This window comes from Pinus tabuliformis, chromosome 3_2, assembly GCF_031772625.1.
Source record: "Pinus tabuliformis cultivar Carrire ecotype Pingquan chromosome 3_2, CPIR1, whole genome shotgun sequence".
NCBI lineage: Eukaryota > Viridiplantae > Streptophyta > Pinopsida > Pinales > Pinaceae > Pinus > Pinus tabuliformis.
This window is the reverse complement of record NC_142302.1, coordinates 937,986,761-938,004,067: the sequence shown is the minus strand read 5'-3', so window position 1 is coordinate 938,004,067 and position 17,307 is coordinate 937,986,761. Positions and strand designations below refer to the sequence as shown.

The window sequence follows — 17,307 nt, the reverse complement described above, 5'->3', positions numbered from 1 at the left end:
CTTCCAAGAGACTTCTAAATTACACCCCATCAGGGATGTTTCATAACTAGTAAATTTTACACTAGAGGTTTTTATTTTTAATCGTTTATTTTTATATTATAGAGCTTTGAGCTTGTTAAAAAGTTAATCTTGAAAATTCGATTAGAGAAATATATTTTTAATATAAAATTTCCATAGAAATAAATCCATTCCTAAATGATTTTAAAAAATATAAAGTTTGAAGCATCACAAATATCTATATCCATTCCTTTGAAGAAGTGACATGGTATGAAATCAAATCATTATATATATGCTTAAAAATTGGATTATAAGAATATATTTTGCATATAAAAATTATTAAAATAAATAAGGCTTTGAAGGATTTCGCGACCTGGAGCGATGGAGTAGCTCATGAAGACCTAGTCTTCTGCCGCGCTAGGCGCCTTTGTGTTCTGTGCCTTGGGAGCTTCTGCCCTGCAGCGTTGCGGCCTGGGCCCTCTACCTTGCCTCCTCTGCGCCCTTTGTCCCTGCGCACATTTGTTGAGCATGATGAGCGTGCGTTGTGGGCACTGTGTGGCTCATTTGCTGCTAGGAGGTGGCCCGTAAGCTAGGGTTCGCCCCCATGGAGGTCCCGGGCTCGCCCCAAGCAGGCCCCCTCCCCCCCCCCCCCTCGACCTTCATCTATCGACGCCTTCAATCGGCTCTTGGCCGGTTTGCCGCAGAAGAAAAAGAGTGAAGTAGCCAAGTTTGTTAAGAGGCTCGAGGATATTCCTGAAATCTCCCTGCCGCTAGAGACCCCGATCCAAGTCGCCCTGTCCTTGGCTGAGCGTGCCCTCGTTGGCCAGTTCACCGGACTATGGCCATCTCCTAAGTCCACTGAGATCTGGGTCAACAAGAACTGGGCACCATTGATCAAGAATAGCGTCACATCTTATTTTTTGCGACGAGGATTTTTCCTCTTCGAATTGACCTCTAAGGATGACAAGGATCTGATCTTCCAGAATGGCCCCTATTTCATGGGCCCCTAAGGTCTTTATCTCAATAAATGGACGCCGGATTTCAACCCTACAGTCGACGTTCCCACGACTGTCCTGATGTGGGTCAGGCTTCTAAACCTCCCAGTTCATTGTTGGAACTGGGACTCATTGAAGCACATTGGCAACGCCCTCGGGAAATTATAGATTGGGCAAACAACAAAGACCAATATGACCATGCTCGAATCTGCGTAGAAGTAGACCTAGAGATGGGTCTACCGGAAGCCATCAAAATCAACGTAGGAAGCTGGACTCATGTGCAGAAGCTAGATTATGAGCAACTGCCCTTCAAATGCCGAAAATGCCATGTCTACGGTCACTTCGCCAGAGGATGTCCATCCAATGCTGAGCCAGATAAGGGTAAGGAAGAGGGCTAGAACCAGGTCAAGCATGCCAAGACCCACAAAACCCACAAGCACGGTGGTTCAAATGGAAAAGGCCCCCAGTAGGCCCCTGCTCAGTAACCCCCTCCCAGAATGGAGCAACAAAATAAATTCGCCCCCCTAAGCTCGCAAATAGAGGAAACACAGGAAGCAGAAACCCAAAAATCAACCGCACTCGCAAAAGGTACCCCCTCTTCTCCCAAGGGGGCAAGTCTTGCTAAGAGATCCAAAGGAAACACTGTAGAAATTGAGTAAGTGGAGCAAGAATATGAAGGCTCGGAGGAAGAAGGCGAAATACGAGAATCCCAAGCTTCGATAAGGAGATCCACAAGAGGCTGCAAAACAGATCGGGAAAAAAGAGAGCAGGAAACTTTCAAAGATAAGCTACAAGGCAGCCAGCCAACTCATGAGAAGATATTAGCATCAAAACCAAATATGGCGAGAAACCAGCCCCAAGGCTCCAAGGAAGCCAACGAGAAACACAAATGATGAAGATCGTCTCCTAGAACTGTAGAGGTTTGGGGAGTAGAATCAAAGAAGAAGCTATCAGAAGTTTAATAAGGATGGAAGCTCCTGACATACTCCTCATTTAGGAGACCAAACTAGAGGACTCTGCCTTCCTTCATGCAAGTAAGAAACTTTGGAATAAATGCAAGGCGAAAGCAATCTCAGCCTAAGGGGCTTCCGGTGGTTTGGGCACTCTTTGGAATGCTAGCAAATTCTCAGTCATTTCTGAGACCCTCAACTCTCACTGGCTATTTTTAAAACTGCAACATTTAGACTCAAAAGAGATTTTTAGTCTCTTCAACGTGTATGTCCCTGTGAACGCTAGGGAAAAAAGGCTTGTTGGGAATCCATAAGAAACCAAGCAGACCTTGTGAACTTGGAGAATACCATCATTTCCGGTGATCTAAATCTCACTCTTCTTTCAGTAGATAAGAGAGGAGGCAACATTGTTCGCGATCCGGCAAGGGAATGGGCGGAGGATCTTATGCAAGACTGGGACCTGCTGGACATTAAGCCAATCTCTAGTAAGTACACTTGGACTAATAAAAGAGTTGGCCCTGGCCACATCGCTGCTAGGCTGGATAGATTCTTTCTTCAAAGCTCTTTTCTTCTGCTTGGTTTGGAGGCTAGAGTCCATATTCTCCCATGCAACACTTCTGATCATAAACTCATCAAGCTTGAGCTCCTGTCCCAGCTTGATCATGGGCCTATTCCCTTCAGATTTAGCCCACTTCGGAAATTTTTTCTTAACAGCCTTCCCTTATTTTAGTTTTCTGTCCTTCTTGCTCCCACTAGTATACTCAGAAAAATGGAGGAGACCATTTGAAAAAAAATTTGGAAGGGGGGCAAGCAGAATGAGAAAAAGATACGCTAGTCAATTGGGAATCCATCTCCAAACCGCTGTTGGAAGGAGGTTTGAATTTCAAAAATCTTTGCAATCATAATATTGCAATGGGTGCTAAATTAATTTGGAGAATCATTGCACCTAATCTAGGTTGGGCGTAATTAGCGCTATGGAGAAAATATTTCAAAGGCCAGTGCCCTCGCTGCCTAGATCATCCTATGCCACATTCAAATTCACCTTTTCTGAACCTCTATATCAAAGCCTGCCCTCTTATCAATGCTCATGCCTACTGGGTTCCCGGTAATGGCAAAAGGATCAACCTATGGACATATAGATTAATGAATAATGATCCATTGGGAGACTTGTTGTTGGGAAAAGTATCCAATACGGAATGACCCTATCCCACTCTAAGGGTGATAGTACCTCAGCAACAACCGAATGCAAAGCTATTCAAGATTACTTCTTTATGAGATGTAAGAGAGAGGAGGAAGATATCCACTAACCGTTATCTTCCGCTAATGATTGATCCAATCTTCCCTCTTTGCTGCTTGCTCCCAGCTCCTTGCTCTTTCACTGGCCCAGCTACACAAAGATCCTGCAAAAGCACAAGAAAAGGAAACTACAAGAAGCATACATCCATAACTGATTCAAGGATTAGAATAAATCAAATATACAAGCATCATTACACCATTGAGACACATGCATATAGAAGAACCTCAAATGCTTTATTAATGGAAGAAGTAAAGTTCTGAGAATGTTACAACCATAAGAGGCCCAATCCAGCAACACCTCCCAGCAGAAAGAAATCTCCTCTTCACCTCCTTCAAAGCAATCACCCAATAGTTCTATGCACAAACCAACAACACTTCCTTACATTCACCAGATTCCAGCCCCCCTAGACCTCATGAGAGAGCTCTATATATAGGAGATTTGGAGAAAGGATGAGTCAGCTTGAGGTTGGCATGAAGCTGACTAGTGTCCTCTCCCACTTCAGTTATACTTCAGTTCTTGAGTCCACTTGGAGTTTCTTGCTTCCACTTGGAGATCTAGATTCTCTTACTCATCACAAGGCGAATTCCCTGATCCAAGTGTCATTTTGGAAGCTTCCTGGGCATTTGACACCTTGCAGAATGACTGTGCCACTTGGCCAATCTCGCCCAGCGCAGGTAGCCTTCATTGCTTTTGACATTCAGCGCAGGTACAGAGTGGAGCAGTTGACATTCAGCGCAGATGCTCAGTGGAGCAGTTGACATGATCCAGAAATAGCTTGTTTTGAGTGTTTTCAGGTGGAGAACTGATTTTCAGTGCTGTGGTTTGCTGACCTTGTTCCTCTAGGGGTAGGAACAACATGTTTAGGGACTTTGGATCCCTCAGATTATTGACATTTCATGCTTCATGCTGTTAGGCACAAAAATGTCTATAACAGTTGCCCCCTAAAGTATGAGGTCGTTTATCGGGTGAAATGCTTTATCAGGAGGATCCGAAGTTCATTCAATCGCTGAGAGGTGCCCTGTAATAAAATACAATACAATACATTATTTTTCATTCTGCTTTCATGATCTAGCTGAGGCGGGCATTCCCATGCTCAGCTTTATAAATACATTTTGGTACATAGAACAGACGATCGTCTGGTGGTAGACTGACAATTCTCTGCTGAAATTATCATCCTTTGAGTGGGATGATCATCTACTGCAATGATGTACATAACAAATGTCTTTATATCCTGAATATATATCGCAGCCCGGATGGATGAAACTAGATCCGGGGTCTTCAAACTCGTTCGATCTTCACTCTAAGTACAAGTCGATCCATGTGAGAATTGCGCTGAAGTCAAACATGGAAAGACATCGCTTGATTACCGGTCAATAATGTAAACCGTTAACAAGCGCGAGAGGAATCACCAATAATGACAATGACCCTCAAGGTACTGCAGTACAATTCACGTGGTGTGAATAAAGGACTTGGCGTCGAACACCACGCAAAATCTTTTGGTCGAAGGTCATTGATGTATACCTGTCGCCGGAAGTGAGAAACTTGCCATTGAGGCATGCAAGCTTCAAAGTACTGAGGGGGTTTGTTCCTAGATCAACTTCTTGGATAATGAGCTGAAGTCGACAAGAAGCGATCCGTCAAAGGAGGGCCTTAATGAATCCCACATTGATGACACGGAACGAAGCTAATGATTTTAGTGGAGGCGAAAACAATCTGTGAAATATGATTCAGGGTGGCGATCATGGGTGGATGAAGGATAATGTATGGCAGTGGATGGGACACGGTTGACTCTTTCTGAACAACATCTCTTGAACATATAACGACACTGATGTGATGGATCGGTAGCATTACCCCAAATGTGGATGGTTTGGCGAGGACCATGGTGATGAGACCGGTGAATGAAACAACCCAACCCAATGTGATACGGAGGACAAAGTGTCATGTTCAAGAGCGACTTGCTACCATTAAAGCTTTGAGGTTCTCCCAATTTTTCCCCAGTCATTTCTGACCAGTACCTCTTTATTTTTATCAAGCTTGAGGAGGATAACATATGCTTGTTCTATAACCTGCCCTTCGGGCAAGCCCATCGCTATGTTTTAACGAGCTTAGAGATAGGAAAACTCGTTCTCGTCTAAAGACAAGTTTGTCGCTATTTAATCATTTTAACGAGTCTAACGACAAGGAAAACTCGGTCCTTTTCATTTTTAGAGAGTCTGAAAAGGTACAGAAAGTTAACTCCAAAAATTCCTTTTTCGTCATCTAATCCCTTAAGTCCGAAAAAGTATAAAACAATACAGAAGGGATGAGTTTTCGATTACTTTAACGAGCCGAATAAAACAAGCGCTCGACCTTTTTGTGCAATAATCCCTTAGGTCCAAAAAGATTAAAATCTAGAGGAGGGATAGCTCTTCCGGTCATTTTAACGAGCTGGAAGGCCAAAACTCGGCAAACTTTTCATATTTTACGAGTCAGGAGAAAAGAGCTCAAAGAAGACTCGTCTTTTGAGGAACGAGTGATAAACAGGGATAGCAGCAGATTCCAGGTACAGGTTGGAATTTTCCAATCACGGCAGTGTCACAAGGATGGCTAAGTGAAATCACTCTTCGCAGCTGTTCCTCAAAATGGGTAAACAATCATATGGAGGTGAACGATTGGCCAACTGGAATGGAGGTGGCAGGTGCAAAACACGACCAAGGCTTTTTATGGCTAATAAATTTACGATCACAATGGTTATTTACCGAGATGGGTTCATTTTTTAATGAGCTTGAATGCGCCAAAACACTGCTCAAAAGCTTATGTTTATTTTTTAACGAGCATGAACTATGACGCTAAAACTGCTCGGATCTCGCTTTTCTATTTTTTAACGAGCATAAATTCCGCGGTAAAACTGCTCGATATACCAGTCATAAGATAAGAAATGTCTCTTGTGAGATAGCTATTTTTTATGGAGCTTTATCTCACGAAGCTATGCTCCTAATTTGGCAAATTTTGACCTTTGCCCCACATCCTTTCTTTATGTAAGTTAGGAAACGATCAATCCAAAAAACCGGATAAATGACCGCTCTTTGCTTACACTCCAAAAGGTTTTCATGCCCCCAGGTATAAGGTACAATTTCAAGGCTGCCCCTACTTATCCTTCAAAACATTTGTTTTGATGGGTGAGGCTTGCCTCTTTCAGGTTATCCAAAAAATGGTTTTATTTGCTGCCGCAAATGAAACTCTTTCTTCGGCGATGTCTATCATTAGGTTACTCAAAGATGGTTACAATTTGTTGCAGCAAAGGAATCTCTTTCTTTGGAGGCTGCCCCTACTTATCCTTCAAAACATTTGTTTTAACGGGTGAGGCTTGCCTTTTTACCCAAAGATGGTTACAATTTGCTGCCGCAAAGGAATCTCTTTCTTTGGTATTGCCTACCTATTTAGACAAAGGTGAATGACTAGAAATCATCAAACACATAACTTTGACAAAAGAATCTTATTCTAGAACAACCCTCTCTTCCTTTTTTCGGACGGGGTATGGACTAGTCATATTCTTTCGCGGAAATTCTACCTTATACCCAGGGTTTCCTCTGCCCAAAGCAGACCAGGATGCATGCCCCCTGGGTTCCAGTCCCATCTTTCCGAATCACTCGCATTCATCGGGAAGGAGGACTGGGGGTAGAGACATTTCTTGGGTGAATAGACCATTCAGGGTTGGTATTTGACTATTTGCGATGCGTGATCCCGGAAATGAAAGTTGGTCTACGAGCTTGACCATTCTTCCTTTGTGTGGAAAACACATTACTCTAAAGAGTGAGGAGACTATAGCTCCCATGCAATATATATAGTCTCGTCCAAGGAGTAGGTTATAATCCAAGGGTCCTTGAACGACCATCACGTTCATTTGAACGGTCTTCCCTTTCAATGTAACAGGCACATTGGGGAGGATCCCTAACAGTCGACTGGTTCCTTTATCAAAACCCGAGAGATTTATTATCTCAGGCAAAAGCTCCGGAGAACCCAGTGCTTTCCAAGCAATAGAGGAAAGGATACTCACAGATGCCCCTTCATCAATGATAGTTCCAGCCATCACCATTCTATAAATTCGGACTATGATTCTGAATGGTATACTGGCTGGCAACCGGGGTCTGCCTAGTTGGTTCCAATCAAAGGAGACAACCAGGTTGCTTGGTGGTGGGACCGAATACATGGCCGGATACGATCCTGACGATGTTCATTCCTGCGATAAAGGAATGGGCGCATTGCCCTGATGGTCATCAGAATCTGTGTTGATGAAAAGAATCTGGATGGTGTCACCCTTATTCTCTTCAGTGAGGGTGTCATTTGAAGATGAATCTTCAGTGACGGTGTCATTTGAGGATGAAACCTCTGAAGGAAGAACCGGGTCAACTGCCGTATCGACCTTTAGACTTTCGTCTGGTCTGGATTCAGTAGGTTCATTTTCAATGACTGACGCTTCAGCTGACCATTTGAGCAGGCCAGCTGTATTTTCAACCAACGAAGGACTTGGCACGAGTTTTTTGTATCCAGGAGGAAGCATTACCGGTGAAACCGGACGATCTTCCAAAACTCTCTTCGCTTCGTCTAAGAAGGGACAACGATGGATGGCGTGATTGCCTTCACACAATCTACAGGGGGATCTTGCTCCCCCTCTTTGTCTTGAACCTTCACTTTCGCTGGTTGACGGTAAGCATTCAACATGGCTATCAGAGGTTGATGCTCCCGAATTGTGCAAACGAGGTGACCAGTCCCTTAGTATCTGGGGAATACAGGGACAATCTCTATGGAAGTGGTCTCCTCTACATATGACACATGGTGATTTAGGCCCGGTCTGTGCTGTGTGTGGATTTTTGTCAGATGTCTTTTGCTTGCCCCCAGTCGCCTTAGGCTCCTTCTTCTTCTTCTCTCTCTTCTTCTTCTCCTTCTTCTCCACGGGAGCTTGGCTTTTGCCAGCCCCACCTTTCGAAGATGAAGGATCGGAGGAAGAGTTATAGGAAGTCGAAGGTTGGTGGGCAGCTCTAGACTCATCTAACTGTCGACTCGACTGTTCAGGAACCATGGTGGTCTGAACTACATTGGTTGAGAATAGCCAAATAGGCAGGCCAATTGTCAGTCCTGGAAGTGACAATGTGGCCATGTGGGGCGCACCAACTTCTCCCCAAGAGGAGAAAGGACTAGGATTTCCATCATGTGGAATTCCTTGGTTGGGGCGTTCCATGTTCTCAACTTAAGATCAACACGGGAATAGGAGGTGATTATGTTCCGTTTAAAATAAATTTTATAACGACGCTTAGACACAACTTGCTTTTTCACTTTTTAAGAGTCAAGAAAAAGCTAAAGATGACTCTAGTCTCCTTCGATGTTTTAACGAGCCCGAAGTGACAAATGCTCGGATGGACTTTTTCAGTTATAGAGTTTGAAAAAGGCCAAAAGAAACTGCTCTAGAGTTCTAGGCAGAGGGTGTGCCAAACTTTTCGCAAAACCACAGAATACGTTTTACGGTACGAGTGGTCGATCTTCGTGAATGCTGTGTTCACTGCATTGCGATCAGTAGGGCGGCCGACACGGTTTCCTATTGGATAAAGGCTTTATTCCTATAGGGGTCTCCCAATATATACGCGACGGTACGTGGGAGCACAAGTCCGTATTGATACTTATCGCTTCACCGTGGAGGAATCACCCAACCACTCAACGCTAAGATATCACGTTTAACGACGCCGGAACACGTCTCTATCTTAGACCTCTATGTGTTTGCGTTATGTTTCAATGCGTTGTTATGTAAATTCAATTTATTTTAAGGTTGATCTTGTTTAGCAGTTTGCCTTTATGGATCACCACGAGATGTATGATAACACTCCTAAATGTAGTCTAAGATGATAAGCAAGCTTTTCAATCTTTCAACTTTGAAAATCTTAACTACTGAGGGAAAAGAAAGACAACATCTTTTCACACAGATCATAGAGCACACACTAATGCACTTTTTCCTAAATCAACATGCAAGCTGTCATAATGCACATGCACAATGCAAGTATTTCTTTTCTCTTTCTTAATGTTGGTGTAATGCAAAAAGAAAGCTGTTGTATAATTTTGAATTCAATTTCAAGTGAAAGCAAACAAGCTTGTCCAAAATCAAAAGACACCTTAAGATTTACTTGTTTCGACACTAGAAATATATAAACTCAAACCAAATGACGAAAGCAAAAGCTCAATCAGCTATGAACAGCAAACAAACTAACTCTTAAGATCAAAACGACACTTTATCACAGGTCTAGATCTAAGAGGTCACAACAAGACTAGTTCACTTTCGTTATGGGAAACTGTAAATGTACAAGAAATACACAAAGAACAAACACAGTTTCTTTATACAACTGAGGCGGAATAGTGACAAGGAAAGTTGGTTTCAGATAGGCACACTGACTGGTAACAAACAACAAAAACAAGAGTGAAAACAGGGCAAGAAACAGCAGGAAACCCCAATAGCACAAGGCAAGACTGGTCCAGCGCAGGTGGGACACTGCCTGTTTGACCTTCAGCGTAGGTAGCCCCTTCGGGAACTGCGCTGAAATGCAAACAACCTTTGTACAGCCTGCACTGAAGAACGAAACTTTCGTTTCTCTTGGTTTCCGGGTCACAGATTGCTCAAAAATTCACAGTTTTTGCTCAAATCAGAAGCTATCAGTCAAGGACACACTAAGGGATGACAAGGAGGATGAAAAGCTATCAATAAGAGCTTATTAGAGTCCTTGTGGATCAGCTCTTCAAATCATAAACTTGCCCAGAAACTGAGCTAGAGTAGCTGCCCTCTACTTTGCATTTGAAAGATTCAAACACAGTTCGATTCGGTACTCCCTTTGTTTATGAAATGAATAGCAAAAAACACGAACAACCAACAAGATACGATCCCCAGCGGAGTCGCCAATTTGTTGTTGGGAAAAGTATCCAATACGGAATGACCCTTTCCCACTCTAAGGGTGATAGTACCTCAGCAACAACCGAATGCAAAGCTATTCAAGATTACTTCTTTATGAGATGTAAGAGAGAGGAGGAAGAGATCCACTAACCGTTATCTTCCGCTAATGATTGATCCAATCTTCCCTCTTTGCTGCTTGCTCCCAGCTCCTTGCTCTTTCACTGGCCCAGCTACACAAAGATCCTGCAAAAGCACAAGAAAAGGAAACTACAAGAAGCATACATTCATAACTGATTCAAGGATTAGAATAAATCAAATATACAAGCATCAATACACCATTGAGACACATGCATATAGAAGAACCTCAAATGCTTTATTAATGGAAGAAGTAAAGTTCTGAGAATGTTACAACCATAAGAGGCCCAATCCAGCAACACCTCCCAGCAGAAAGAAATCTCCTCTTCACCTCCTTCAAAGCAATCACCCAATAGTTCTATGCACAAACCAACAGCACTTCCTTACATTCACCAGATTCCAGCCCCCCTAGACCTCATGAGAGAGCTCTATATATAGGAGATTTGGAGAAAGGATGAGTCAGCTTGAGGTTGGCATGAAGCTGACTAGTGTCCTCTCCCACTTCAGTTATACTTCAGTTCTTGAGTCCACTTGGAGTTTCTTGCTTCCACTTGGAGATCTAGATTCTCTTACTCATCACAAGGCGAATTCCCTGATCCAAGTGTCATTTTGGAAGCTTCCTGGGCATTTGACACCTTGCAGAATGACTGTGCCACTTGGCCAATCTCGCCCAACGCAGGTAGCCTTCATTTCTTTTGACATTCAGCGCAGGTACAGAGTGGAGCAGTTGACATTCAGCGCAGATGCTCAGTGGAGCAGCTGACATGATCCAGAAATAACTTGTTTTTGAGTGTTTTCAGGTGGAGAACTGATTTTCAGTGCTGTGGTTTGCTGACCTTGTTCCTCTAGGGGTAGGAACAACATGTTTAGGGACTTTGGATCCCTCAGATTATTGACATTTCATGCTTCATGCTGTTAGGCACAAAAATGTCTATAACAAGACTGCTACTCACTCCAAGCGTTGTGCAGATAAATGAAAGAGGCTGGTCTGCGTTCTCTGTGGGACATTTCCATTTGGCATGGTCCTTGTTGGGCTGGTTGGAATCTTCAAACGCCCCCAGAGCTGCTTATGGAGCGCGATGTCCTATTATCCAAGCTCCACGGTTTGGCTCCAACATTGGCTCGAAAACATGACTCAAGAGGATGGGGTGCCAAGGCTGGTGGCTACATCATAGCTCATGGCTACGCCAAGTTGTGTGAGTGCCCTCACATGGCCACGAACCCAGCGTCGTGGAAGGGGATATGGCATTATCCTTCCTTGCCAAAAATTGACTACTTCAGCTGGCTACTTTGCCACTCCAAAATTTTGACTGATGAAAATCTTCAAAAGCGAGGTTTCCACAGCCCTTCAAGGTGCAGCCTGTGTAAGGAAAATCAGGAAAGCGTAATTCATCTTATGCTTGAATGCACTTTCACAATGCAAATTTGGTCCGAGCTGCTGGGAACTTTGAGCTCCAACTTCACACTACCATCCTCCATTTATGATCTATTCGCTAATTGGCTGCAAAGGTACCCTGGTCCCCCACCAAAAAACAAGATTATCAAAGCTGCTTGGTCTACTCTCCCTAAAATAATCTGTTGACAGGTTTGGCTTGAGCGAAATAAAAGGATCTTCAAAAACTATGAACAGGATGCCAAGCTTGTGGTAGTTAAGATAAAATTCTAGTTAAAAGAGTGTCTGAGAGAGCATAAAGACGATTCAAGTTTAAGCCAGCAAGATATAAATTGGGGCTCTTCTCTCGATCTTCAGTTCCAAAAAGTTGCAAATAATATCTCCCTCCCCAAAGATTGGCAAATAGGGGCTACAGCAAAAGAGTTCCAAGGATGGATTACAAATCATCCGAGACATTCTCTATTTTTTGATGGGGCCGCAAAGGGCAACCCTGGAAGAACTGGTGCGAGAGGTGTCATATTGAACCCAGATGGCATAAGGATCCACAATTTCGCCTGGGGTTTGGGCATCGCTTCCAGCATTCAAGCTGAGGCTTTGGCTCTTTTCCAAGGTCTCAAGCTTCTGAAAGGGCTGAACATCAGGGAGGCTAATGTATTTGGGGATTCTCAGGTTATCATTAACACTATGGTGACTCATTCTAAGCCTTCGGACCTAAGGCTTGCAAGGCTGATCTTCAGAATAACAGATCTTGGAGACTCATTTCAGAAATTGAATTTCTACCACGTGTTGAGAGCTAATAACAAGGAGGCGGACATAGAAGCCAACAAAGCAGCCCTTCTTACGGCTGGAGCTTTGCTCAGAGGCGGAGATGAAACATGGGATCCAATTCCTTAATTTAGTGAGTTGTCATGTTTTACTGCCTATTGTTAAATCAGTATGTATGTACCCACAAGCTTGGGAAAATCACTGAAATTGACCACATAGTAGCAACTAAAAAGAGATGTGATCTAAGCATAAATGCCATGGCCTTTCAGGGTTGTGCGGCACCCGTGGAATTAGGCTCACCTTTTGTAATCCGAATTTTGGCATTAAGGCCAAGTATCTAATAATATCCATTAACCGTTTCTGTAAAAAAATAAATAATAATTTAAGATAATTTAAACGAAATCTAATTTTTTTTATAAAAACAAAATTAAATTAAATATATATATGTTTATATAAAAATAGATAATTGAAGTTCGCATGAATGCCTACTCGATTTTTTTACAAGGATAAAGGGAAAAAGACACCTAAAAGAAAGATAAACCTATATATAAACCTAAAATTTATATATATTCTCAAAGGTGGCTACAAAGAAGGTAAAACCAGAAAAACTTAAAGCATCACAAATATCCATATACATTCCTTTGAGGAAGTAACAAGGATATGAATCCCATACATTCCTTTGAGGAAGTGATAAGGATATGAATCCCATTATGTGAAGTTGATCCAATACTTCTTTGGTTAAATATTATATTTAATATTTTTTTTTAATATTTAATATTTGACAAATTAGAATAGTGGAAAATTACAATTTAATTAACTAATTTTAAAATAGTTTTTATTAATGTTATAGGAAAATGTATGAATTTCAAATTAATAAAATGAATAGTTATTATAATATGTGTGATGGAGATGTGTAATTTTTTAAAAATTATTTTAGTATTAATTTTTAGGTTTCATTTAATATTAGGCTTAACATTAATTTATTTTAATTAATATATTTTAATATCAAATTTCTTATATTTATATAAAGAGAAAATTAAAAAAAAATCAATCTACATCTTAAATATTATTATTTAAAAAAAATGTGTAATTTATTTAGGGTGTCCTTAAAAATAAGGAGATGTATAAGTTTTTTAGGTTTACCATGGAGTTTATATATATATATATATATATATATATATATTAAAAAAGATGAAATGAAGTGTTAAAAGAAAATGATATTTTTAGAAGTGAAAATGTTTTTTCAAGGTTTATATTCTATTGTATATCAAAAAAAACATTTTAATGCTTAATAAATGTAAATTTACACTAATAATATAAATTTCTATATAAATTCATGATAAAATGATATGATTAATTGTGAGGATTATTGAGCTAATAAGGTCATTGGAAATGTACCCTGGAGACTTAATGGGTAGGATAGTTGGAGCCAAAATATTTTCAAAATTTGACTTGAAGGCAGGATTTTGGCAAGTTGCCATCTCAGAAAAAGACAAGTTCAAAACTGCTTTCAGTATTCCGGCAGGCCACTATGAGTGGAACGTCATGCCTTTTGGTTTGAAGAATGCTCCATCAAAATTCTAGAAGGTAATGGATAAAATATTTAAGCCATATTTTGATTAGCTTATAGTTTACATTGATGATGTTCTAATTTTCTCTAAGAACATCCAAGACCGTTTCAAGCATGTGCATATATTCAAACAGTTGGTGAAACATAATGGTCTTGTTTTAAGCAAGAAAAAGATAGAAGTTTTTCAAACTACTATCAAATTTCTTGGCCATACTATATTCAATGGCAAAATCTCTTTGCAGAAGCATGCGGTTGAGTTTGCTGACAAATTCCTAGATGTTATTACAGACAAGAATCAGCTTCAGAGATTCTTGGGATGTTTGAATTATGTCAGTAGATTTTACAGAGATTGTGCCATAGACAGAAGCGTGTTAAACTAGAGACTCAAAAAGGAACCACTGCAGTGGACAGAAGAACACACCAGGGCTGTTTAGAACATCAAAACCAAGGTAAAGTCTCTTTTCATTTTATATGTCTCTGATGATAGTGCATTCAAGATTGTTGAAACAGATGCTAGCAATATAGGATGGGGAGGCATCCTAAAACAAAGAAAATTTGGCACTAAACAAGTCGTCCAGTTTGCATTAGCCACCTGGAATCCTACTAAACAGAATTATTCCACAATTGAGAAGGAAGTAAAAGCTGCGTGGAACTATATCAGCAAGTTTGATGTCCATTTAATAAACAAACAGTTCTTGCTTTGAACTGATGCTTCAGCTTTGCAGAAAGTTTTAACTAAGGACATCAAGAAGCCAGAGAGGCCAAATTTGCCAGATGGCAAGCACTCTTTGCCAACTTCGACTTTCAAGTCGAACATATAAAAGGCACAAAGAATTGTTTACCCGATTTTCTCAGCAGAGAGTTTATCCAGCCACAAGAACATATAATGGTCATCGTCACAGAATGGGACCAAAATCAGAAACAAGAAGTCCTACGTACAATACCAGACAACCAGGACTGGGAAGAATACAGAGATAAATGGAAGCCAACATGGCAGTTGAGAAATACCAAGGTATTAGATGCCAATTTGCAAGCGCATACTGACATTCAACATCTTGTACCAGAAAGAAGGGTGTATCCAAAAGGGAGTAAATGGATACATGACATGATATACAAAAAAGCCAAAAGGGATGCATTATATGCAGAAGATGCCCTTCAAAGAGATTTTCATGACATCTAGGGAATCTGGTCACATGGAGGTATTCGCCATGGAATTTATGAAAAATATTTCTGCATCAACCGGACCAGGAATCTGGCATGGCCCATGCCTATTCAGACCTCTGCATTATGGCCAGGATAAGACCCTAAGCTAATCTTTCCAGACACAGTGTATGATTTTGCAGCATATAAACAGCTATGGTGGGATTTTCTGACTTTAGATGACAAGGAAGAAACCCATTATACTAAATTAAAATTTAGTACAACGGGGATAATGCAAAGAAATTAACAATGTGAATGGCTACAAAAATGGTGGATCAATTTCGGCGTCAACAGGACAGCAATGGACCCACTCTATCATGAGTCACGCTGTCATTTCCATTGTGACATATGTTTCGAGCATAACATTCCAGACTGCTTCCACATCCCATACAAAATTGTCAAAGAGATGGTAGCAGGAGAATGGTCACCATTTCATGATAACAATAAAAATCTCAGAGAATATATGACCCGCCATTATGAATGGTTGGTATTAAGCAAAGTTAAGCATCAAATCATTTTAGGGAAACCTATGATTATTCGAAGAATTTTCACCAAAGCATGGGATGAATTATTGTACAAAAAACATAGATTCCCTGGAATTACTGTATTCTGACGGTTCTCATGGGCTTGATCGACAAAAGCATCCATTATTGTAATAATGTTGTCCAGTCACAAGGACTTAATTGTGGCCAACTTTTCTTGTGGGCTTTGCTGTACAAAAAAATCCACTGTGTAAATATTATCAACAACATATTTTCCATAGATTTTGAATAGTATTTACTTTTCTAGAACTGGAATATTTTGTGCAGATGTCACTTCTGTTTTACCCGAAAGAAATGATTCCATCCAGTTGTTTGATGCTCTACAGGAATGTTTTTCCCCCCTCATTTGTTATAAATTGAGGGTAAGGCTCATTCATGGGGCATTCGGAGTCGGAGTGATAGAGTCTTAGAGTTTTTAGAGATCTGAGAAGCCTGCGTATCAGTGTGCTCGACACTGGTAAGAACCTAAAGTGGCCAGACCTATTAGCAAGTTAGTCAAGTCTGTATATGAGTCGAGTCTGTATATTCTGAGGTAGAGCCTATCTGTTGCCAGGAAGCCTTTGGTAATGCTCATTCCTCAGTGAAAAGAAAAATTCCGATAAAAGCAACAATAGTCTATCTCTGACAAAGAATACTCTCTGTAATCTGCAACCTATAATCCAAATCCATTTCTGAGAAATAATATGAGAAGACAAGTTCTGCATATGAATACCTGTGTGCTATTTTAAATTGTCTGCTATGTGGTAGTTGTCTCACAATCTTCATTTGAAGTTCACTGGAAGTTCATTAGGGGTTTGCCAAAAGATCGAAGGGATGCCAGACCGTTGAAAGGCGAGGAAGTCGTGTGTAAGGTCGCAGAGCGTGAAAGATCCGAGTAGGTTCGCACTAAGTTCACCACAGGTTCACCAGGAGTTGATCAGTGAAGACAAACGAAGAGACACAGCAAGGCCAAGACAGCTGAGCGTGACAGCATAGCGCGCAGAGCGCGTGGCACTGTAGCAACACTATGAGTGGAACGTCATGCCTTTTGGTTTAAAGAATGCTCCAACAAAATTCCAGAAGGTAATGGATAAAATCTTTAAGCCATATTTTGATTGGCTTATAGTTTACATTGATGATGTTCTAATTTTCTCTAGGAACATCCAAGACCATTTCAAGCATGTGCATATATTCAAACAGTTGGTGAAACATAATGGCCTTGTTTTAAGCAAGAAAAAGATAGAAGTCTTTCAAACTACTGTCAAATTTCTTGGCCATACTATATTCAATGGCCAAATCTCTTTGCAGAAGCCTGCGCTTGAGTTTGCTGAAAAATTCCAAGATGTTATTACAGACAAGAATCAGCTTCAGATATTCTTGGGATGTTTGAATTATGTCAGTAATTTTTACAGAGATTGTGCCATAGACAAAAGCGTGTTAAACCAGAGACTCAGAAAAGAACCACTGCAGTGGATAGAAGAACACACCAGGGCCGTTCAGAAAATCAAAGCCAAGGTAAAGTCTCTTCCCATTTTATATGTCTCTGATGATAGTGCATTCAAGATTGTTGAAAC

At 41.0% G+C, this 17,307-nt stretch overlaps 1 protein-coding gene across 1 annotated transcript; it reads left to right on the top strand.

Moving 5' to 3' along the window:
* Window positions 1-11,257: 11,257 nt before the first annotated feature.
* LOC149183729 (uncharacterized) lies at window positions 11,258-12,571 on the top strand. Its single transcript, XM_089415047.1, has 3 exons — window positions 11,258-11,668; window positions 11,870-11,929; window positions 12,035-12,571. Exons 1-3 carry the CDS (start codon window positions 11,258-11,260, stop codon window positions 12,569-12,571), a joined length of 1,008 nt encoding a protein of 335 aa, XP_089271173.1.
* The last annotated feature ends 4,736 nt before the right edge of the window (window positions 12,572-17,307 follow it).